The 23950-nt window shown below is 44.7% G+C and overlaps 1 protein-coding gene and 1 long non-coding RNA gene across 6 annotated transcripts in view; both read right to left on the bottom strand.

The window, feature by feature from the left end:
- The window catches only part of SAMD5 (sterile alpha motif domain containing 5), a 57235-nt gene extending 49508 nt beyond the window's left edge, over window positions 1–7727 (bottom strand). Inside the window, exon 1 of the mRNA XM_025422520.3 lies at window positions 7064–7727. Within this exon, the coding sequence (XP_025278305.1) occupies window positions 7064–7510 (447 nt within the window). The 5' untranslated portion in view covers window positions 7511–7727. The remainder of the gene's footprint in view (window positions 1–7063) is intronic.
- An 8675-nt stretch (window positions 7728–16402) lies between these two features.
- LOC112644272 (uncharacterized) lies at window positions 16403–22648 on the bottom strand. Of its 5 annotated transcripts, XR_007412661.1 has the most exons (6): window positions 22429–22584; window positions 21904–22023; window positions 21356–21456; window positions 20804–20943; window positions 20243–20300; window positions 16403–16936 (listed from the first exon to the last, which is right to left on the bottom strand). It is a non-coding gene; the product is annotated as an uncharacterized LOC112644272 (long non-coding RNA). The 5 variants fall into 5 exon arrangements; XR_003126263.2 differs by lacking the exon at window positions 22429–22584 and adding an exon at window positions 22591–22648 and having other exon boundaries at window positions 20243–20943; XR_003126264.2 differs by having other exon boundaries at window positions 20243–20943.
- Window positions 22649–23950: the final 1302 nt, after the last annotated feature.

Below are 23950 nucleotides of genomic sequence, written 5' to 3'. Positions count from 1 at the left end.
ATTGTGGAAGGAGCCTCGGTGTCCATCGCAAGATGAATGGATAAAGAAGAAGTGGTCTATGTATACAATGGAATATTACTCGGCCATCAGAAAGGGCGAATACCCACCATTTGCTTCGACGTGGATGGAACTGGTGGGTATTATGCTGAGTGAAGTTAAGTCAATCGGAAAAGAACAAACATTATATGGTCTCATTCATTTGGGGAATATAAAAAATAGTGAAAGGGAATAAAGGGGAAAGGAGAAAAAAATGAGTGGGAAATATCAGAAAGGGAGACAGAGCATGAAAGACTCCTAACTGGGAAACAAACAAGGGGTGGTGGAAAGGAAGGTGGGTGGGGGGATGGGGTGACTGGGTGTTGGGCACCGAGGGGGCACTTGACGGGATGAGCACTGGATGTTATGCTATATGTTGGCAAATTGAACTCCAATAAAAAATATACAAAAAGAGACAAACAAGTGTCTGAAAAGAATGAACCAACAAGATAAAATGTCAGAGACAAACGTAAATTCCACAAGTTTACAATAACAGGAGCTGGAAAAACCTAGCCTGACAACAGCATGTGTAATAAATCTGTAGTATTTAGTTGTCTATAAGCTCAGGATGAACTACCTCTGAGACACAGCCTCCCGAGATAGCCATGATGGCATCAGGCTGATGCATATGAATGCAATATCTAGATCAGGGGAGGAGATCCCTTTTTCCTATTCTGTACTCTCAGAAGACAACTGGATTATGCTCTTGATTTACTAGGAGTAACTGGTTTTTTTTAGGAGTAATATCTAGTAGCAGTAATAATTTTTTATTTAGCATTTTATCATTTATAAGTTTTCTGTGTGCAATATTTTATTTGCCCTAAATAGAAACTTCACTTCCCTGCAAAAAAAAAAAAAAAAGGGTGACAAGTGTCACAGCCAGATCACCTTCACATCCTACATTCAACTGTTATGTGGTACCACCACTGCACATCAGATACTGGGTTAGGCCCTGCACGTACACATCCATTGATTATAAGCAGGAACCGTGTCTATCTGGTTCACTGCAGTAACCCCAGGGCCTAGCTGTTGAAGAAGGTCAGGGAGGGAACGTGACTACCCAATGACCCAAGAGCTGGACTCCAGCCATCAGAGGCTCCTCGCCTCTTCCCCTGTTCTTGGAATGAATGCTACTCCCACTGTTCCCACATTGGGAGGACTTCAAGAACTCAGCCTTGAGAGAGGAACATGTCACTGAGATCATCTGAATGATATACATGACTTTACCCTGTTAAAACCTCTATAGAAACCTTTACAATTCAGGCAGGCAGGTGCAGAGAGCTACTCACTGTGTAGCCTCCCAAGACAAGCCTCACATGTCAGGTCCCTTGCTCATCAAACCCGCCACCAATCTGGCCTGGTCCACCCGCTCTGGTCCTTCTCTCCCCTCTGTGTATGGGGGCCAGCTTCCAATTTCACCTAAGGGACTCTGAGGGTATGAACCAACACTGGTACAAGGTCCACGTGTCATGCTCCTTCAGCAGACAGATGGGCAGATGGATGGACAGCCGGCTGGCTAAGTCCACATGTTGGAAACTCTCTGGAAAGTAAACTATAAAGAGGCTGAGGAAAGTCATCTCCTCCCGGCCCTTTCCTTCCACCATGGTCCAATCAGGGACTAAACACAGAGAAGCCTAGAAGGATCTTCATTTGCCTAGGCAGAGGTTTCCTTGAGGATGTTGATTTGAGTTGGGAAAATTGAACTTCGCTGGCTTCCAATCTATCCCTGGTAACCCCATGGAGGCAGAGGAATGTGGGGGAGGGAGATCTGTTGTCATTTCAGCTCTGCCAGGACCCAAAGCAAAACTCCAAAGTTACCTTCCCTAACCTCTGTCTCTCTAAATACTTCTATATCCTCACCCTGGCCCTCACGCCACCTCTGTCTCCATATTCCTTCATCCCCAGCCGTGTCTCTGGAGCATCCATTAGCAGACCTACTACCCTGGGAGTTTTGTTACATAATTAAATTCACGGTGTTGAGGTATGAATGAAGCCTAACGCCCTTACAGCATTATTTATTTATTTATTTATTTATTTATTTATTTATTATTAAATAAGTTTCTACTAACTCAGTTTTAACTGGTAATGTATGGCAGGCACATACGTTTCAAGTGAAGAAGTCGAGAAGCCTGCCCCATCTTCTCCGCCACCCCCCCCCACCCCCCCAATCCCCCACCCCCCCCTCCACCCCCGGGGCCTGCTTTCCTCTCTTCCAGGCCAGCGGCCCAACAGAGACCCTTCGGAGCCCATGCCCTTCCCACCTGCCGCACCGCACTTCCTAGCGCTGCCAAACCACACACACAGGACTTGAGCAAATCTCAGGCAGAGCCTGCAACCTGCACCAGGTACACACTAATGATGATGGCACCTTCTACAGACGTGTAGTTACGTACATCCTATAAGAACTGCTGTGTGCGGTTTACGTTTAGGCACAGCCGTATGCACCAGGTCATAGCAACCAGTATTTATGAACACAGCCTTCTCCATAAACCTCTAAACCCTCCACTCCCCCCCCACACTAGTATCAGATGGTCAAACAGAGAAATGAGGACTCCTCCATGTGACCCCCACCTCGCCCATCCTTCCTCTGCTCTCTCACCCTGGAGAAGGCACCCCTCCCCCACTAGCAGCAAATCCACCTTCTCCTTCCAGTGCTTCAGGTACAATTCCCTCCCACTTCCTCCAAGACCTTGACCTGTGGGATGTCCCCTTTCTCGGGCTCCCTACCACCAACACTTAGACATGTTCCAGTTCCTCTCATCCTTAAAAAAAAAAAAAAAAACCACATAACTCCACAAAACCTTTCCCTTGCCTTAGTCTCCCGTCCCCTCCAGCTGTAGCCACAGTTGTCTTCTCAGCCAAACCTCATTAGAAAGTTGTCAGTGATACATCCAGACGGTGGAATGTGTTTCAGCGCTAAAGAGAAATGAGCTGTCAAGCCATGAGGTGACATGGGGGAACCTTAAATGCACACTGCTAAGTGAAAGAAGCTGATCCAAAAGAACTACATACCGGATGCTTCCAACTGTAGGATGTTCTAGAGAAAACTATCGAAACAGGAAAAAGATTAGTGGTTGCCAGGGGTTCTAGGGAGGAGGAACACGAGAGGATTTTTAAGGGAATGAAAATATTCTGTATGTTTATACCTGAAGGTAACATCTTTCTCCCCAAATGTGCTCTTCTTTTGAGTCCCTTACCTCGTCAGAGAATAGCATCATAATCATAACCCAGACATCTGCACGTCATCTCGACCTTTCTCCTTGCACCCCGGGCATCCACACTGTCATCCATTCCACCTCTCAGTTACCCCCACTGCTCCACCCCCACGGCCACACAGTCCAGGCCACCAGCAAATCCCTCCTGACTCTGCAACAACCTAGCTGTTCACCCTGCCCCTGGTCAGGATCCATCAACAGCCCCCCTCTCAAGATACACTCCAAATTCCTAAATATGAGTTCAAAGCCATCCAGGACCAGCCACTGCCTGTCTCTCCATCTCTTGCCTTTCCCTCCAGGCATTCTGTGCTTCAGCCAGACTTAATCCCCTTAAATTCCCGTTGCCCCATTGCATGCTCAATTCCCTGGGATCTTGGCCTTTGCACGTACTGTTCTGTCTAGAATATTCTTCCCCTTAGGATCCTGCTCTTCCTCAGTCCAAACCCTCCCAAACTTCAGTTCTCTGACCAAATGCCAAGTTCTAGAAAGCCTGCCCTGACCCACCTCCCTGCAAATGCAGTTGGATGCACCTGTCCATGGCATCATGTACTCCCCACCAGAGCAATCATCACACTTTAGCATTACTGTTCATTCCATTTTATGTCTTCCCTGCTTCACCTCAAGTTCCTGGAGGGCAGGGCTTCTGCAACTGGCCAAGCAGAGTAATCTAGAGCCTAGAGGCTGGAAGGGAAGCCAGGTGAAGTACTGAGATAGTATGTATACAGTTGTATCTAATCCCTACCCCATGAAAACATTGCCCATCCCACTAATCACAGCAGTCACAGAAGCTAAATACAGGACAGAAAAGGGACTCATCCAATCGCTTTTTGATTGCAAGCAGTGTTCTTTCCAAGCTCCTGTTTTCTAAAGCTGCAGACCTGCTTTGGAAAACAAAGAACTTACTTTGAACTTAGCTTTTAATTACTGTCTTTGGAAAGCAAAGCAAAACTTACCTTTTACTTACACTGTAATTCATCTAAGAAGGAAAGGTGGCAGCAGCTGGTAAGATGAACCCAGAACAGCAGCACAGTACCCCAAACTTTAACTGTTCCTGAAGCAAATCCTATAATCCTAAGGTCCTTTCTGGTGATTCTTGGGAAAATTCTTCAATTTACTTTCCTCTGTAAAGATTTGCTATTCCCGCCTTGACCATCCATGGTATAAACCTGCTTTCAAGCCATCTACTATTCTCGCCAAAATACAAAAACAAAACAAAACAAAAAAACCACCATCCACAAAAAAACCACAGGGATCAAGGATGCAAATGGCCATAAATGAAATGCGAGGCTCCCTCGAATAAGGAGAATCCCAAAAGCACTTAATGAACACCTGCTCATTCTGATCATGACACAGCCACGGAGCCTCGAGACACTATAATGTGGATCCTATTTTACAGAAAAGTCCTAGTGCTGTCTGCCCAGGAACAAGCTGCGTCAGAAGACAATTCTTAAATAATTTAAAACCCAAAACTGTAGAGGCAACGCACACAGAAGCAACAAATCCAGAATGACCAACGTGATCTGGCTCTACACACCTGCGTGCGTTAAAATTATGTTCCAGTTCTGACTGCAGGCTTTTCTTGTAACAAATATATAAAAGTACAGGAAAAGAACTTTTTTTACAGTTCAGTTTGTCATCTCTATTTTTTTGGCCCCCAGGCGGAGCGTCAGTGGAGGTACGAAAACACTTCTGCCCCCACTTTATTCTTTCATCAAGTCAAGAACCAGAATTAAATGTGTACGGAAAGCAAATGGGATGTACCTTCGTTACCAAACGTTGTTATGGGATTTATACAGGAGTTGGCGGAAAGAATCACGTAGACGGAAAATAAGCAGTATTATGACACAAGGTGAAATTTGCACTTGCTCAAATATTACACATTGATCTGAGCAGGAGGGTACAGTCTGAGGCCGACACCCACACATTTCATGTCCATACAAGAATCTTTCTCGGCTTCTAAGTTTGATATCTGTGCCTGTGTTAAGTACCAGGCCCAAACGTGACGCTTCCTGCACTCAGCTCTCCTCTCCAGCCCACCGTGGCCTCTGCCCTCTTGCCTGGACACAGCCCTGTTCCTGAAGGATAAGCAAGCCCTGGTGACACACCTTGTTCTCTGTATCTCCTCCTGCCCAGGCCTTGACCTGTGCCCTCACCCTGTGCCCACGCGCTCACATCTTCTCCACCCGCACCCAAGTCACTTCCCGCGATGTACATCACAGGGGTCGGGCCGCCTTGAGCTCCTGTGGCCTGCTATCTCCAGGAACGCACCTTCAGGGGTCCAACCCGTCTATCCACGCCAGCCTTAACTAACTCCACCTGCCTGCTTTTCCCAGGAAAAGCACGCTTTCCTCTCTATTCTCCTGCCGGAGGCACACATCAGTAACCCAGAGCGGGTAACCGGAATATGTGCTTAATTTGAGGCCAACCGTCCTTCAGACCTGCCCTATTTATTTTCATAAGACACATTTATACTCCCAAGCAGGTTACCCAAATTGCCTCTCTCTCTCTTACAAGATAACATGCGGATAATATGAAACCCTTCATTTTCATCTATCTTACCCACTTTTTACCAAGTTTTTGCTTGCCTTTCCTTAAATCCGGACATTATGACCTTTACTTAAGAATATAAAGCAAATCAAGTGACGCAAAACTTTGAGATGATCCATGTTTCTGGGTTCGGGAGCTGTGGGGACAGCTGCCCCCCGACCCCCATCCCCAGCTGCAGCTTCTTTGCCACCGTTTCCCTCTGGGCTTCTCTATAGGATTTCCAGCTGGGAGGGAGGAGGGGGCTCCTTTCCCTGGGTAACAAGGAGCAGGCTTGGGGACTGCCTATACTGCCTACTTTTCCCTTTGAAGACAGGACCCTCTACCCGGATGCATCCAGAAACCCAAACTGGGCAGAGTCAGCTGGAGGGCGAGCTTTTGTATGAAAAGCAGACTTTCTGTTGCTTATTTATTCCTTGCCCAGGTCCGTAGTTCAGCCTTCCTCACAGAGCAGTTGCCATAACCCCTGGGCTCCTTCTGTGGCTTCCGCCCCAGGGAATTCCTCTCTGGCCACTGAACATCTCACTTCTTTGGGCTGTGCTCTCTGTTTCCAAACGTGAGTCGACTCAGACTTTCCAGAACTCACAGCTGTACCTGCTTCGTCTCATCTGGATTAACAGTAAACCCAACTGGTGCCCCAGCAAAGACCCGGGCAGGAGACCCTTACTGGCCCCATTATCTCCAGCGTCTTTAGCACTGATCACCTCCCTGCACTTAAGTCGAAGAAACTCCTCCCAAGTGGACATGGGATGTCCCCCCAGGATGTCCAGGTCAGTGGTTCACTTTCCAAATCTGCGGCAGGGCAGGGCAGGGATTCGACTCCAGGGAACTGAGAGCAACAGGGCGTGGATTTCTAGAGTTGGCCAATTTCCCTTTTGGAAGTTTCTCAGAAAGCCAGGGAAGAGAACAAGAAAAAAGAGAGCGGGGTGGTATTCCCCACCCGGGCCCCCTTCGGACCTGAACCCCGCTGGGCAGGGCATGTGGACCGGCCTCTGCTCGCGAGGCAGCGCCGCGCTCGGGTTCCCGGCAGGTGAGCTCGGGAGCCTAGGCGGGGGCTCGGTCCTGGTTTAGAACCGACACCTGGGAGTGGGGACCGCGTCTTGGCGACCGCAGGTGACACCAGCAAGCAAGGATTGAAGAGCGAATACAGAAGGGGCAGAGAAGAGGACCTCCGGTGCCCGAGGCACCCTTGCCCCCCGTGGTCGCTGGAAGGGGCGCGGCGCCTGGCCGTGCCCCCCGCGCCCCGCGCCCCGCGCGCCGCCGCTTACCTTGCGGGAGTACGGGGGCTTGCTCAGGTGGATGCCGTCGCGGACCAGCTTATCCCTGATCATGATCTTCAGCTTCAGTTTGGGGTAGCTCACCAGCTCCCTGCTGCGGGGGTCCCCGCGGGGGCCCGGGGCCGCGCCGCCGCACGGCTCCCCCCGGCGGCCGGAGGGCACGGCGACCGCGGGCGGCGGCGGCGGCGGCGGCGGCGGCGGCTGCGGCTCGAGCGTGAAGTAGAGGCCGGCGGCGGCGGCGTCCTGCTCCCGCAGCCGGCGCACGGCCTCCAGGATGCGGCGGCGGTGCGCGGGCGCCAGCACCCCGATGGCGTCCAGGTCCGGGTCCCCGATCTGCTTGCACACCTCCAGGTCGTCGTAGCCGTTATCCACGAAGGCCTCGGCGTACTGCGGGAGCTGCAGCGCTCTCAGCCACTCGTAAACTATGTTGGTGCACATGGTGGGACCGCAGCCCCGCCGCGGCACCAGTTCTCGGAACTTTGGAGCCTCTCCTCCGAGGGGACGGGGAATGGCCAAGTTTTCCGCGGAGAGGCCAGGCGAGGGCCGGCGCCCGGAGGCCCCGGGGAGCGCGAGGACGGAGAAGCGTAAGGGCGGCAAAGTGAATCCCCCGCAGCCGGGAGCTCGCAGGCGCCGGCGGCCGGCCGATCCGCTCCGCGCCGCCCCTGGATGCGCCGCCGCCGCCGCCGCGGGGAGGGAGGGGGCGGGGAGGGGCGCGGCGGGCGGGGCGGGGGCGGGGGCGGGGCCGGCTCAGCCGCGGGACTCGCGCGGGTCAGCGGCGCGCGGGGCCGCCCCGGAGTGTGCTGGGCCGGGACCCGCCGGGAGCCGCGCGCCGCATGGTCCCCGCGAGCGCGAGTCGCTGCGGTCCTCGGGGCGGGGCGGGGCGGGGCGGGGGGGCTCCGGAGCCGCGGGGCTCAGGCGGCTACCTCGGGGCGCTCCGTGCGGCTCTCTCTAACCCGCTTTCCCCGGCCCGTGGAAGGAGGTCTGCGCGCGCCCTTCCTCCCCAGCCGCCCCGGCTTCGGCCCGCGAGGCCACTGCGAGGCCAGTGTCGGGGGGCGGCGGGGACCCGGGGCCCGGGGGGGGGGGGGGGGAGGCGCGTCCGGCCCGCGCTGCCCGGGGCGCTCGAAGGAGCTGCTGCTGCTGCTGCTGCCCGGCTCTGCCTTCCCGGGCCCCCGAGTCTGCGAAAGTTGGGGACGGGGTCGTAGCTCCCGCCGCGCTGGGCGCGTTCCTCGCGGCCCCCTGCCCCGCCGGGCTCCGCCGTGGCGTCCGGGCCACCCCCGGGTTCCGCTCGAGCGCCGGGCGGCGGTGCAGGGTGGCTGCCGGCGCCCCGTCCTGGAGCCTGCGGAGCGGAGCTCGCCGCTGCCCGGGGTCGCGGGGACGCGGGGACGCCAGCCCGGCCGGGCCTCTGCGCGCGCGGCCCTGCCCTCCGGGGAGCGGAGTCGGTCGAGCTTCCCGGTCTTGCTCAGCGCCGGGGCGAACGCCTGGGCGTGGGGGCGCGGGCGGCAGGTGCACCAGACCCAGAGCCTCGCCTACATCTCCGTGTCATCCGACCGCGTCCCCTCTTCCCGGGGCTTAGAGAATTTGCGTCCAGGTACTTGGTGGAGCAAGTTCACGGTCCTCCCGGTCTTCGCAGAAGGGCGATTCAACTTCCCACCTGGGCTATTTCAGGACCTACGCCGGGCGCCGGTGGGGAGCGCCAGCCGCGAGCCCCGGACCTCGGAGACGGACGACTGGTGATTTCAGACTCGTTTCCAGAACTGCGCATTTGGCTTTTTTTTTTTTTTTTGGCAAAGGGGCGGGGGGGGGGGGTCCTCTTTCCCTAAATCAGAAGAGCTTAACCCCTTTAGGGACACAGACCCCTTAAAGAACCAAACAACTGCTTTCACCCTTTTTTCCCCCCAGCAAAACACCCGACGCAGGGGCACCCAAAAATGTTCCCTACAATTTGGGGGGGTTGCAGAGGAAGGGTGTCTGGTTCCCAAGCTCAGGCACTAGCGGTTCCCACGTTAAGAACAGCGAGCTGCCTGGAAGAACCTGCCAGAAGGGAACCTGTTGCGGAGTGGGAGGGGATGGGCGCGAGGGGCGGTCGGGCTACCTGTGGGCCCCCGCCCCCGCCCCCCGCCGGGCCGTCAGGGCCACTCCTTCCCGAGCCCAAGCTCCGGGTGCGCTTCTCCTGGGCGCTGGGATGCTAGGAGCACCCAGCCCTCTCCGCCCGGCGCTGCCGCCGCCTCTCCCAGGCCAAAGCAGACTCACAGTGTCCCCTTGCGGTCGCGCAGGCGAATTTTAAGGCGTTGTCCAAATATTTTATTCACCGTAGGAAAGTGAGCTGAATCAAAGCTTTATAGTAGTTCCCTGCGCCCCTTTTAAATCACAAATGTTGCATCACGTTTATCTTTACACCCCGCCGCTCTTTCATAAGGACCTTAGACTTTTAGGAGGAAAATATTTCAGCAGCCTGATTTATGCTGCTGAAGACCTAGATTATAGGAGATACTTATTTGGAACTCACTGTATGTCAGGCATCTACCTATGGGTGCGTCTCCATGTCTCTAAGTAATATTATATCCAGTATCTTACAGAAGAAGAAATTGAGGAAGCAGAACACTAATCTGCTCCCCTACCCCCTCCCAGATGTCACTGTTCACGGTGGAGCAAGGGTTAGAACTCTGGAGGGATAAATTCAGCTCCTGTCTCCTAGCTGCTAACCTTCCCAGGCACTCACTGTATGCTGGAGGAAGCAGTGGGACTGTTTGTAAGAAGGGAGTCCCTCTTTTGAGACTAGGAAGCTTAAAACTCCAGGACTTTATCATTGTGGGGTTTTTCCTTTTTTAAAGATTTTATTTATTTATTTGACAGAGACAGAATGTGCACAAGCAGGGGGAGGGACAGAGGGAGAAGCAGTCTCCCCGCTGAGCAGGGAGACCAATGAGGGGCTTGATCCCAGGACCCTAGGATCAGGACCAGAGCAGGAGGCAGATCCTTACTTAACTGAATGAGCCACCCAGGAACCCCCGTTGCAGACTTTTTCTTTCCCACATTGTGAGGAAAGTCCAACAGGGCTGCTTAGCAGTTCTTTGCTTGCTTATACACAGCCTTTCCCCTATGGGAGCTTAGACATTCACCTTGTCTCATTAATCCTCTGTGAAGGCAGCAGGTATTTTTATTTCCATTTTATAATTAGTGAAACTGGTTTAGGGGAAGATAAATGACTGGCCCAAGGTCATACAGTAAATCAGGACGGAGACAAGAACAAACCTGCAGCGTCAAACTGTCTCCCCAACAGGCAGCAGTGATTCTCCTTTATTTATGTGCAAAGTCACCATCCAATTAGGAAATAAAGCATTCTGGTGCTCTCTTTGGAAGGGATGCCTTTTATAAATTAATCAATTGTTAATCAGTCATAAATAAAACTTACTGTTACCTCTAGAGAAAACCTGCTCTCTGGAGACTTGTGAACTGTAGAGATGCTTTTTCTAGATATCCTACTTGTCTCCTACATTTGCTTACATCTTTTATGTGTGAACCCTCAGGCTTCTATCTTTCTACTGCTTGCCATAGCATAGCGAACCTAAGCAGATTTAGTTCTGGAGGCTACGGCATGTAACTTCAAATGCGGAGATTTTATAGCCTAAGTGTGTCTCTACCCATGGCAAAGTCCAAAGTAAAACTGGCAGGAATGATTGGCTAACTTTAAGATTTGGAAATAGGATTTGAGAGGTAGGAGGCCCTTCAAGATTATTTCAAACATCCACATTTACTAACCTAAGTTCACACAGCTAGCTCGTGACAGAACCAGGGCAACAGCCAGATCCGTTTCCTCATCTGCTCCTTGCAATGTGCTATATTACTTCATTTTTTCTGTAAGTGCTTGGCTGCTGTCAAAATCATTCATTTACTCATCAAATGTTTATTCTGTAGGCATTCCAGTGCCAGTCACTGAGGTAGAAAAGAGAAGAGTTTTCTTCATGAATTGGAACTGGAGAAATTTCAGCATTTTAACTATGTAGAGAATAAATGGATAGGGATTTTTTAATGTATTAGTTCATGAATTAGGAAGATTACAAAGGTGATATTTTCTAATATCTTTAATTAATTATCCAAATTCTTTGAATCATAACATTAGCCAAAATCTGAAATTAAACTATATTTCACATCCAGACAAAAATGCACTTAAACAAAACAAGTGGCCATTATGCTCTTAGGCATAGCCTTAGAACAAATTAATTTACTCAACACACACTGTCAAGTACCTATAATTTTACAAGTACTTCTGAGTGGTATTGCTTTATTAGAGTTTTTTTTCTTACATAAAAATGTATGTAACATTTATCATTCTGTTTATTATTTAATATGTTTGGGGCCAGATTTATTTATTTGTTCACTCATTTATTGCAGAAAGAACTTCTTGCCTAATGAAAATCAAGGAAAAGTAGGCTGTGAAAAAAGTTTCTTTTTAGGCACCATTTTAGAATTGTTTTGTACTGGTCATACCTCTGGCAAAATGCCTTACTGGTGCTCTCAGTTAATCAATGAATGATAATTATATTCAGGTTTTAAATTGTAAATATCAATAAACAGCTTTTCCACTTTGCTCCAACTCCATAACTTAAGGATATAGAGTGAAAAATAATTTGTTTTGAAATTTTCTTGGTGCCACATAAGGTTTCATAGCATTTTATTTCAAAGATAAATGTTCTCACACAGGGTGTGTAAAAATTAAATTCCATTAACATCTATTAAATGTCAGTCCCTAGGGTGTCTAGCCTTGTAAAAGTCAAGTATATATAATATTAATCTCAAAATGCAGAATATGTTTCACCTCTCCCTAATTCTGAGCTAAAAAGCCTCTAGAAGGAACATATGCCATCGGGAGAAATGAGAACAATACACTTGAGTGATGTAACGGGCAATCTGTGCTCCAGTGGCTGGGAGAGAGGCGTTGGGTTGGCAACTACAGTAGCGGCAGGCTGGGTGGAGGCGTCTGTTAAAATGTCTGAGCTGTATACATTATACTTGTGTGTGACAACACATATATGCAAGAAGGAGAGACAAGGAGCAGTAGGGAGTCGCAGCAGGATACCATTAGATGATTCATTTCTATTATAACAGGACTTTCTTTAAGGAAGGAACAAAGGGTAAAAAAAAAAAAAAAGATGTTCAAGAACTCAGAGACCAGAAGGTCACTAACAGAAAGCTAGCCAAACAAGATGCTAATAGTGATCTACAATAAAATGAGATTCATTCTTAAAAATTCTTATCCTCTTATCTCTGGTAATCCCCAAACGGTCTATTTTTTTTTTAATGCACCCACAAAGAAGGGGAAAGTATTAGTCCAGTGTTTCCGAAGATAAAAATGATTGGTGGAGTATTTTGTTAAATAATAATAGGCAGCTCTTAGGACTCTCTCTCTTTTTTTTTTTAAATCTGTCAGCAAAATACCTTAAACTTAGATTGTATAATCTCATACAAATGAAATTATATTGATGAAAGCTATTTCAGACAAGTGCAAGTTATTTATGTAATCACAACAATGAAATCCCTCAATTTATGACCAGGTGTACAAATTTAATAAATATTAGTTGTTCCCATCTAACAGTTGACTTCAATTCAGGAGTTAGGACAAACAATTTGATGCAGATTACTTCCTGAGGTCTATTTGGCTCCAGATGGCTTAGGGGGTTGTAGGTCATCTCTTTTGAAGCAAAGTAATTTCATGTTTTCTGTTTTGTTTTTTTTGTTTTTTTTTGTAAATCTTTGTTCCTTCTTATTTGATTTAAATTTGCTGTTGAGGGACACCTAGCTGGCTCAGTGGATATACCACAAGACTCTTGATCTTGGGGTTATGAATTTGAGCCCTATGTCAAATATAGAGATTACTGAAAAATAAAATATATTTTTTTTAATTTTGCAATTGGAAGATATATTCTAAAACTCTTAAATCCGTAACTTACAAGAAAGTGGCACATAATTAGAACTTCTTATCACTTTTCCAGCTTTGGAGATAGGTAGTGTGCATTGCAGTTTTGAAACTCTGACTTTTGAGACCACTTTTGACATACGTATGAAATCTCAGACTTTATGTGTCAACATAAAACCTGGGTGGAGCATCAGATCCTTAGAATAGCAAAGCCCCATTCCTTTTTTTTTTTTTTTTAATTTTTTATTTATTTATGATAGTCACAGAGAGAGAGAGAGAGAGAGGCAGAGACACAGGCAGAGGGAGAAGCAGGCTCCATGCACCGGGAGTCCGACGTGGGACTCGATCCCGGGTCTCCAGGATCGTGCCCCGGGCCAAAGGCAGGCGCCAAACCGCTGCGCCACCCAGGGATCCCGCAAAGCCCCATTCCTAAAAGGATAGTTGACAAACCCAGGTGTAGTAGATGTCCTGACTACATCTTTAAAACTTTTCAGTTTATCAGTTTTACCAAAGTCTAATTTCGGATTTTCTCTAGGGGTTGTTCAGCTATCTTATCTGAGTGAGCCCAGACCCTCTTGGATGGTCATGGTCTTGGCAGTATGCTCTTACCAAGGGTGTTCTGACTTCAGAGAGCTTGCTAGTGACATGGGCAAGGAAAGGGGGTCTTCAGGAACCTGCCCAGAAAAAATATAAATTATACATTCTTTATATTGTACACCAGGACAAATTCAAGTTGAAGTTCACATTACCTAAGTTTTAAAAGAACTATTAACCAAGTATTGAATCTAAAAAAACAAAAAAAAAACAAAAATAACCCTCAGTATCATAATGTAGTAAGTCCAGGAAGTAGCTATTATCCCTAAAAGTTGAGGTAAACCAAGAAACGAGGTTGGGATTATGAGAATACAGACACTTGGAGGAGGAGCCCTGCTGAGCTGGGACCTAGAATCCTGAGAAACCTGTGCTGCTTGATTGGTTAGGAGAAAGGCAAGCTGCCTGATTGGTTATGAGAAAAGACCCTGTGAGCTAGAATCAGACCTTTGAGGAAAGGGCACCCTCTCTCTGGTGCAGGTACACCAGGAGTTCAAAGGAGGCCCCACAGAGAAGAGGTTTCTGGGGTGGGTTGGTGACTGGCTGAAGCAGAAACCTCAGACAGGTTTCTAGGAGTTTAGAAAGTTAGAAACTGAATCCTACCCTTATTGGATGAAAAACTATTGTGGGGGACCCTGACAGGAAGACAGAACACAGCAGAAGACTGCAAGTCCTTCCTTCTTTTTCCTGCCTTGCAGTCTACTTTTAACCCACTGTTAACCAAAACTCAACAGGGAGCCTGCTGATACATCAGAAATGTGGTACACTGAGTCCCAGTGCCAGCATCTCAAAGTGCAGGATAAAATGGTAGGTGGAGAAATGAGAAAAAAATCATCAGCACAACCCCAATCGAGGGAGATTTGCAATATCCGGCAAATCTCATGTTTATTTACCCTTCAGTTTAGCAATCCTGCTTTTATGAATCTGTCCCCCAAATAATACTAGTGAAAAAAAAATGTTCTTAATTAAGTATGGATAAGACCACCCATCACAGTACTGCTTGTATTAGCTAAATACTGGAAGCAGTCCAAATGTCCAATCAATAAGGAACTGATGGAATAAGATATGGAAGAAGTTAACACAATGAAGTAGTTGGCAACTGTTAAAAGGAATGAAGACTATCTTCACCCACTAGCATGGAGTGATCTCCAGGATATCACTATTTGAAAAAAAAAAAAAAAAAGGCAAGCTGGAGGAAGATGCTTACAGCATACTCCTCTTTATTTAAGGAAGAGGAGTCATGAATATATGCCCTATAATTTTTGAAATGATTACCCAAAAAGAAATGGATGGAAATGGTGGAAGGGATGGGGACAGGACTTAGACTTTAAATAATTTTGTTTCATGGATTTGGCTGTGAAACCATGAAACATAAGCATAAAATAAAAATAAATTTTAAAATGTAATCTCCCCAAATTAGAAATAAAATGAAATTGGGGCGCCCAGGTGGCCCAGTGGTTAAGTGTCTGCCTGCAGCCCAGGGTGTGATCCTGGAGACCTGAGATCAAGTCCCACATCGGGCTCCCTGCATGGAGCCTGCTTCTCCGTCTGCCTCTCTCCCTGTGTCTCTCATGAATAAATAAAAAAATAAAAAATAAATAAAATGAAATTGTTTTGTAGTAGCATAACTACATAGACAGGAGCTATCCAGGAGTCTTTTAAAAGTAGTAATTTGACCATACATGTCTGATGGGATTGCCCGGAGGAAAAAAGAAAAACAGCAACAGATAGTAAACTGTTTTCAATTATGAGACTGTTGATGGTAGTATTTGAGTTATTACACAGAGATTATTATGTGTATAATGTGGCATAAATCAAATGAGTAATGTTGGTGTTGAGATCCAATATTTCTGGCACAACTGAAAGGAGACAGAGTTATCAGATCAATGAATTTTTTTTTAAAAAGAACTCTATAGTCCTAAATTTTAATCTACAATGTCAATATGAATTCATAATGTATTTTATCTTAAAAGAAAGGCAAAAAATCCCGCAAAAGAACAAAAACATTTCTTAGCTCTCCAAAATGTTTTTTTTTTTTTAAATTGACTCTATAGTAATGAGATCTTAGCACCCAAACTCTGTTTCTCTAATACTGTTTCTCACTAAAAGGAACTATGATTCTTTAAAGAAATATCTGGAAAACAACAAAATAAAAACAAAAGGCAACAACAACAAGAAAGCCTGATTCCAGATTTAGGAAAGGAAATGATTCAGATTATCTGGAGAGTTTTTTCATACCAGAAGGGCAAAGTATCTGCCAAAGACTGCTAGACATGCCAAAGGACACAGGAACTAAGTGAAATAAGCTCCCATCAGACAAAGATGGAATAATTTGAGCATTATCAATCATGATCATAAGTGTAATGAATTGAAACTGATCAAATATGTTTAAATTCGTAAGTTCCTATGATATTTTAGTAAACCCCTAATTGGTAGCTTTTAGAGGATGTTAGAGAACCACTTCATTATTTTAAAAACTAGTACATAAAGGGAATGAATTTAGCACTTTTCCTTCTTTTCCTATAGGATCTGTACCTCAAGAAACAAAATAACTGATAGGGAGAAGTTTCTTCGTAGAGCATCCCAGCTTAGAAAATTTAGAATATTACTAATGTAACTACCAATAAAGTAAGGTATTTACCAGTGAATCTCAAAGGTTCCCTGAGACTCGTTCAGGGGCACCAAAATTCAGTATTATTTTCATGGCAATATGAAGACATTATTGGCCTTTTTCACTGTCTTAATATCTATATTGATGGTATCAAAAGTGACAGCAAAACTATTGATACCTCAGCACCCACCTATCATGGCAGTGGCACCAACTCTACTACTTTTTTTTTTCTTTATTAAAGGTATTTATTCACAGCATGCTTGATTCTGTGACAAGCAGGCCTGTGCCCTGCTCATTCTGGGTTAAAAGGGCAGTGTGTTCTGTGGACATGTGCCTGCAGCTCTATCTCTTAAACTCCACCTGTGTGTACACCTTGGTGATGTCATGGTACCTGCCCTCAGGGGGCTGGTAACTGGAGATTGGTAGTGTGTAATCTGGCCCTTCTGTTTCAAAGGGGAACAAGTTGGGGTCCCGCTTGGTAGCCTCCTAATGTAGCTCTGGGGATATGAGTTCCAGCCCCTGCAGAGCTTCCTGCTGGGACTCAAGCATAGATGTGATGGCATCCTTCTCCTTTGCGTGCTCTTGATGCTTGCACAGGGACCACTTCTTGAGAAGCAGAGCTCTCCGCTCACTCTCCTCAAAGGGAAGCTCCACGTTAGACCACTGTCTTGTTTTATCCAAGAGCTTCACAGGTGTAATAAAAGCAGCCCTCTGGTGGCTGCTTCATTGCATTCTCTACTACCACACACTGCAAGAAAAAAAATAAGCCATTTTCATCTAAGAATTTCTTAATGAAGCAGCAAAAATTATTAATTGTATTAAATCTTGACCTCAAGGTACTTAAAAAGTTATTCCATGTAATAAAATGGGAAACACTCATTAAGCACTTAGGCTCAATAATATCTCTGATGTGCTTCATTGCATTCTCTACTACCACACACTGCAAGAAAAAAAATAAGCCATTTTCATCTAAGAATTTCTTAATGAAGCAGCAAAAATTATTAATTGTATTAAATCTTGACCTCAAGGTACTTAAAAAGTTATTCCATGTAATAAAATGGGAAACACTCATTAAGCACTTAGGCTCAATAATATCTCTGATGGTCATCTCCTTGAAAACCACTTGTGTGATTGTTTGAGTTACCAGCTGAACTAGCCACTTTCTTCATGGAACACAATTTTTACTTTAAGGAATGACAAGTGGTTGTCAAAACAATGACTCTGTTGCCTATTGTAAGATTCAAGTTTTCCAATAAAAATTTAAATTTGGGAAACTTGAATTTGCCACCATAAGTTTGCCTGCTTCCCAATACTTACAGGCTTTTAAAAAATAACATTGATGGTTATTAATGAATTTTTTGATATTTAACAATGAAATATGTCCACATTTGGAAGATCTACATATATCAGTGACTCAGTATTTTTCAAATATGTCACAATCATGCGTGGTAAGAGATCTATGCAAAGAACAAGATAAACCAATGGATTTTAATATAGCAGAATATTAAAAGCCCATTAAATGGTTTCAGATTTCACATTGTAACTAACCTTTAGAAAACAGCCATTTGTCAAGTTTTTGTATAGTATCCAAGAATATCTACAATTATCTGAAAGGTATATTAAAATAATCCTTTGACTTCCAACAACACATCTTTGTGAATGTTAGATTTTTTTAATGTACTTCAACTAAAGCAACATATTGCAACAGATTGAATACAGAAGCAGATAGAAAACTCTTGTCATCTATTTTATTAAACTTAGACATTAAAGAGATTTGTAAAAATGAAAAACATTGTTTCCTTTCTTATGAGCTTTTTATTTTGGAAAATATAACTATTTCTCATGAAATTATGTTACTTGTGCTAACAGGTAAGAACTTATTATTGTTAGTTTAAGTAAATATTTTAAAGTTTTCTTAACTTTAATTTCTAACGTGAAATAGCAGTAGATAAAATCCACATAAACAGATGATCTGTAATGTCAGAGGCTGACAACATCACTAAAAAAGGTGACACTCAGATATTACTATTACTTCCTACTAGAAGTAGACACTATCTGTGAAGTACTCTTGCCAAAAGTAATATGGAGCCTGATACTGATCAGAGCTTTACATCTAGTGATTATTAAGAAATGCAACAGATGAAAATGTGATAAATGCAATCAGCAAAATTCAACTGAGGGAGACTCTGCAGACAAAACTCACCAGTTTCCTTGAATAAAAATGTTGGGGGTAGGTTTGGTGTGGGGAGAGGAATTGAGAGGGAGAAAGAGAAGACTTTGACAAGAGAAATAAGAAGTAGATCAACCAATTTTAAAATATGGACTTCTTTTCTGGAACCTGATTCAGGCAAGCACAGTTAAATACTGTTACATGAAAATGAGAAAAATGTGAACACTGACTAAATTGATATTAAGAAATTACTGATAATTTTTAGGTATGATATTCATATTGTAGTTATATGTGTTTTCCTTTTTTTAAGTGTAGACATTCTATAGATTGAAAATTTTAGAAATAAAATGATATTAAGCCTGGGATTTGCTTCAAAATAATCTGGAGAGGTAAGAGTTGATAATATATGAAATAAGACTAGCCATGGGTTCATTGTTGATGCTAGGTGATAGTAAATTTGGCTCATTATATTCTTTACTATGTTACATTTATTTAAATGTCCATAATAACAAATACACAGTCCATATAAACTTCACATTCTTCCTGTAGGGTGACCTACAACCCTGCAGACAGACACAAGATGGCCTATTGTAATTAAAACACAACACTTATATTCCTCAGAGGGTGAGATTGATGGTCACAGAGATCAGAGATCCCAAATACTATGTCAAGGTCAGATTTGCAGAGGGCCAGAACCAGAATTGCTGAAAGGAGCTCTATATACAGTTCATGTTCTGTGTACAAGTAGGGCAGAACTAGAACTTAAAAATTAGAAAGATATTTTATGACATTATTTTATTTGTCATTTAATCTTTCTTAAGTGCTCTCATGTATCAAGCATCATTCTAAGCTTGGAGAAATAGCTGTGCCCAAGAGCTACAGAGTTTCCATCCTCATGAAGCTTAAATCAGTAGTCTGTATTTCAGATGAAGGTAAATAATATGAAGAAAAATATAGGAAAGAAGAAAAAAATATCCTGAAATACTTGGAGGACAGAGTGTTAAGGGCACCACAAATGCAAAGGTACTGAGGCAGCTCCAAGCATACTGCATTTGGGGAAGCAAGAAGGTGTGTGTACCAGAGCAAAGTCAAAGTGTGGGAGAGTGGTGGCCATTGAGTAGGGAGGGAGATAGGACCAGTCACCAAAAGGATGTTGGAGCTTTTTTCAAACGTGGTAGAGAGCAACTGGAGGGTTCTGAGGGGAACTTGAGCTGATTAGTAATTTATCAGGACTCCTCTGACTGCTCCATGGAGTAGAGACCCCAGGGACCAAGATCAGAGGAAGTGAGGCCACCCAAGAAGCTTCTTCAGGGGGTCCTAGACCACTATTGTGGTACACATGGTGCAAAGTGTTCAGACTCTGTGATGTACTAGTGGTACTTGGTGGATGTGGACTGTGAAAAAAAGGAACCAAGGTGGACTCCTACATTTTTGGCATGAGCAACGAAGAGAATGAGTTGCCACATTCTGAAATGAAGAAGATGGAGAGCAGTGCATTGGGAGTGGGGGTGAAGAGGAAGTAGGACTCTTCATCCGGACACTTGGAGTTTCAGATGCCTAATGCATGTCAGTGGAGTTGTCAAGGAGTGAGGGGGTTGTAGCTAGGGCACAACAGTGGGAAAGAAATGCAAAGGGGCCATTTCAGCATGTAGTTGGTATTTAAAGTCCTCAAAAGAAGTAAGGTTGGATTAAGGAGAGCCAAGGATCAAAATGCAGGGCATCCCAACATGGAGAATCAAAAGGACTCTAAGAAGCCACAGCAGGGAAGCAGAAGGAGAAGCCAGTGAGGTGGGGATCTAGGAGCTGTGAATAAAGCCATTGCAAGAAGGGAATAAGCGATCCACTGTCGCTGAGGGATCCAGAGACATGGGAACCAACACTAACCTCAGATCTGGAGGCCAGTTTCTGGCCTTGTTGGGAACAGTCTTGACCATAATGGGCTCTGTAAAGACCGAGGAAAGAAAGCAGAGGTGGCCATAGAAACAAGCACTTCAGGGGTGTGAGTGTAAGGGATCTGATAAATGGGGCGAGGACCAGAGAAGGATACCTACTAAAGGAAGTCTTATTTAGTGACAGGAGAAATTGGTAGATGCAGGGCTATGGAGAAAGTGATCTAGCAAGAGGGGAAGCAGGTGGTGCAAGAACAGAGCCCTTGGGTGGCTGGGAGAGGAAGGAGTCCAGGGCTTGGAGGATCCAGCCTTGGGCAGGAGCCCAGCTGGTTCCCCTGCTTTGTGACAGGTCCAAAAGCAGCGTCTGTGGGGACAGACACAGGGAGGTGAGGGTGTTTGGTGATGAGAGGATGTGAGAGTTCTATTCTGACTCTGACCAAAGGCAAGGTCATCTGATGAGAAAGGGGAGGAAGGCAGGGGAAGTGAGAAATGGTGTAGACTCAGTCATGCTAGAGTGTGGGAGCATGCATTGACTGGAGAAATATGGCAGGCATACAGGCAATCTTGGGGCGATGTTTGAGGCTGACGGTCATAAATGTAATGAGACCAGTAAACAGGATTGTGTGTTCTCCTTCAGCGGCGTCGAGATGCTCAGGTGCAGGTGCAGAGCTTGAGGAGGGTATGCTTTGACCAGACCTTGGCATAGAGAAAAATACAGAGTAAAATGGGATGGGATTTACATGTAAGAAATGAGAAACTGGAACAATCAAACTTAACAATTTGACAGTCGTTCTGTTATCTGGTATAAAGCAAAGAAAGAATTGATCTAGCTAATCAAAGGAACTGACTAATAAAAAAAAACTTTGTAATATAGGATTATACATTTTTAATGGATTAGTATGAATAAAATACCTGCTGCAATCATACTGGCAACCTTCTTGATTCAGAAGGCAATGTGGTAACTTGGGGTTATAAATATGAGCATCAATTACTGTATTAGTAAAAGAAGTATTAGTCTTGTTTTTAGATAAGGGAAAGATGATTATACTTGATAGGATTCCAGATAACCCAACTTACATTCTAATTGAAATTCCTTAATATAACCTACCACCCTAAAAATGCCGCAGGAAAGGAAATCACAGGACTCAAAAATCTTTTTCCAGGGCCTGAGATTAGTGGTGGAGAGGAGTAAAGACGATTTACAAGTCACTGTGAACACAGAGAGACATAAATTTCAGGCACAAAGGAAATAAAAGAAATGAGCACCAAAGCTATATGAAAGGAAGAGTTTCTTCTTTAAATTTTATTGCATTAATTTAATTCTATACCTAGAAATAGTGAAAATGACTTAAGGCAATTTTTTTCTTTCCAGAAAATTCTGATAGATTATGCTTTGATAGGTAGAAGGGGAATAACTTATAAAAAAAATACCATGAAAGATTTATAAAATAGAAAAGCTATAACATAGACTTTTTCCAAAGACACTGAAATTTAGGATCTTTGGAAAAACTATATTCTCCAACAAGTTCTATGAGATTAATGGAGAAAGTGTTTAAATTCTTTTTGACAAAAATCTTAGCGTGTCCATTAAAAAATGGAAAGTCTCTGAGAAGACAACTAGATGATAAATAAGAATACAACAATAAATTATGTTACCTTGCAGGAATTTATGTCTCTATATCTTCTAGTTCCTATGGAATTTCAGGCAAGGGCAGATTTCTCTGAAGCAAGTGGTGTCGATGTCAGCCTGTGCTAGAAACACAGCACTCTGCCTTTCTTTAAAACACACAGAAAAAAAAAAAAAAAAACTTTTTTTCCCATACTTTCAAAGGAACTCTTATGTGCTATTATAAAACAAGGAATTAGTGAATGGCTTTATTAAAAAAACTACAGAGTAATCTATAAGCCAAATATTTTAACATGACGTCCTTTAGTAAAGTTCTATTTTCCCTGTAATAATATTGCATTCCAAATTCCCCTTTTATATAGATATCTCAAATGTACAATAGTTAAGACAAAAGGAAGTTCAAAATAGTCTGTAGATAAGTAGGAAAAAATGTCATGTTTCTTAATATTAGTAAAAAATTAATTAGCTTGATCAAAGATACCAGCCCCTGCTTGGTCTCACTTTGAGCCTACTGCCCTGCCATACAGGACACTGGTCCCTCCTCTCCTCCATACCTCCTGTGGCTTTGGAACACTGCATTGATTCCCTTCCCACTGGTAATGCTGCCTCACTGAGCCTCTCCTCTGGCCCATTTGGCAGATATTCTTCCCTGATGCTAAATAAACCTGTGTCCCATCGCCCAGTCCATAGACATCTATCCCACACAATTCACTGACCCTCAACTCCATCTCTGAATGATCTCTTTTGCTTTAAATCCAAAGTTCTAGATTCCTCTGAAGGACAAGTGCTCATAATGGCTCAGTACCAATTAAATTGATCTTTCATTCCATCTGCTACAAATAGAATCATCTTTCTTTGCAAATTTGTTCTTTGTCCTCTGTTCTTGTTTTGTTTGTTTGTTTGTTTGTTTTTAAAGATTTTATTTATTTATTCAGGAGACACACACTGAAAGAGGCAGAGGGAGAAGCAGGCTCTCAGAGGGAACTCAATCCCAGGACCCAGGATCACACCCTGAGCCAAAGGCAGATGCTTAACCGACTGAGCCACCTGGGTGTCCCCTCTGTTCTCTGTTTCTTTGAGTCAACAGCCTTGTACTAAGTGCCCCTATGCCAGGTGTGGTGAAAAGTCCTCTGGACATAAAAGATACTACCCTGGAGGCCATGCTGCACCAAGGTAAACGCTGATGTTAACATGATGAATAAGTGCTGGGCTGATGATGAGAATGAAGAGCTGCAGTGCCTGGCCAGTTCGAAGCTGGGCAGCTGGACCGCAGTCATAGGTGATGATGAACTACCTGATTTGTGGTTTTAGGCTGGATACATAGACAATAAAGTGAAGAATCAGCTGGAAAATGACCAGTATTAGCTCACCAAGTAAATAAAATGTCAAGTATAACACCTATACTATATATTGCTCTTCCTTTTATGTATAAAAGCCTTCACACCTTGCTGGGGGCAGGGCACGGATTGATTCAAACATTCAGCAATTCTACTCGAATGTTCGTATCCCCAAAAAACTCTCACAATGGTCTATAAGTATGTTCATTACAATGTTATTTGTGATGGGAGCAATCTGTTATTCATACGGAGTGGGGGAAAGGTTAAAAACATGGTAGGTGCTCGGCATATAATGGAAACACAAAATACGGAAGTAGAGATGCCACCCTCCCTTTCAGAATGGAAGGCACTCTTGAGAAGTGGGGGCAGGAAGAGGCATCTCTAACAGGGTCTTAGGACAGAAACAGTGGGGAGAGGAAGCCTGCTATGCTCCCAATTTACCTCTGATTTGAACAGGATTTGTTCAGAGGCTAGGTAGAGATAAGTCTGAGACCCAAAGATCTTTAGATCTGAAGCTAGGAATTGACTTGAGAAGGTCGAAATATGTCTTCCCATTAACCACTAAATCTTGTCATTGCAGACTCAGCTCTCTGGGAAGGCCTTGCCCATAACCCCACCCTCCCCAAAGGGTTTTATTATGTATCCCTGATCAGAGCATTTATCACCCACCCAGGACTGGAATTTCTGGGCAAGTGGTATATACAACGGTTACGCCTCTGAGCTTTTGGTTACACTGCCT

Source organism: Canis lupus, chromosome 1 (genome assembly GCF_003254725.2).
Source record: "Canis lupus dingo isolate Sandy chromosome 1, ASM325472v2, whole genome shotgun sequence".
NCBI lineage: Eukaryota > Metazoa > Chordata > Mammalia > Carnivora > Canidae > Canis > Canis lupus.
Note: the sequence above shows the minus strand (reverse complement) of the source record. Positions and strands in the feature narration are given on the sequence as shown.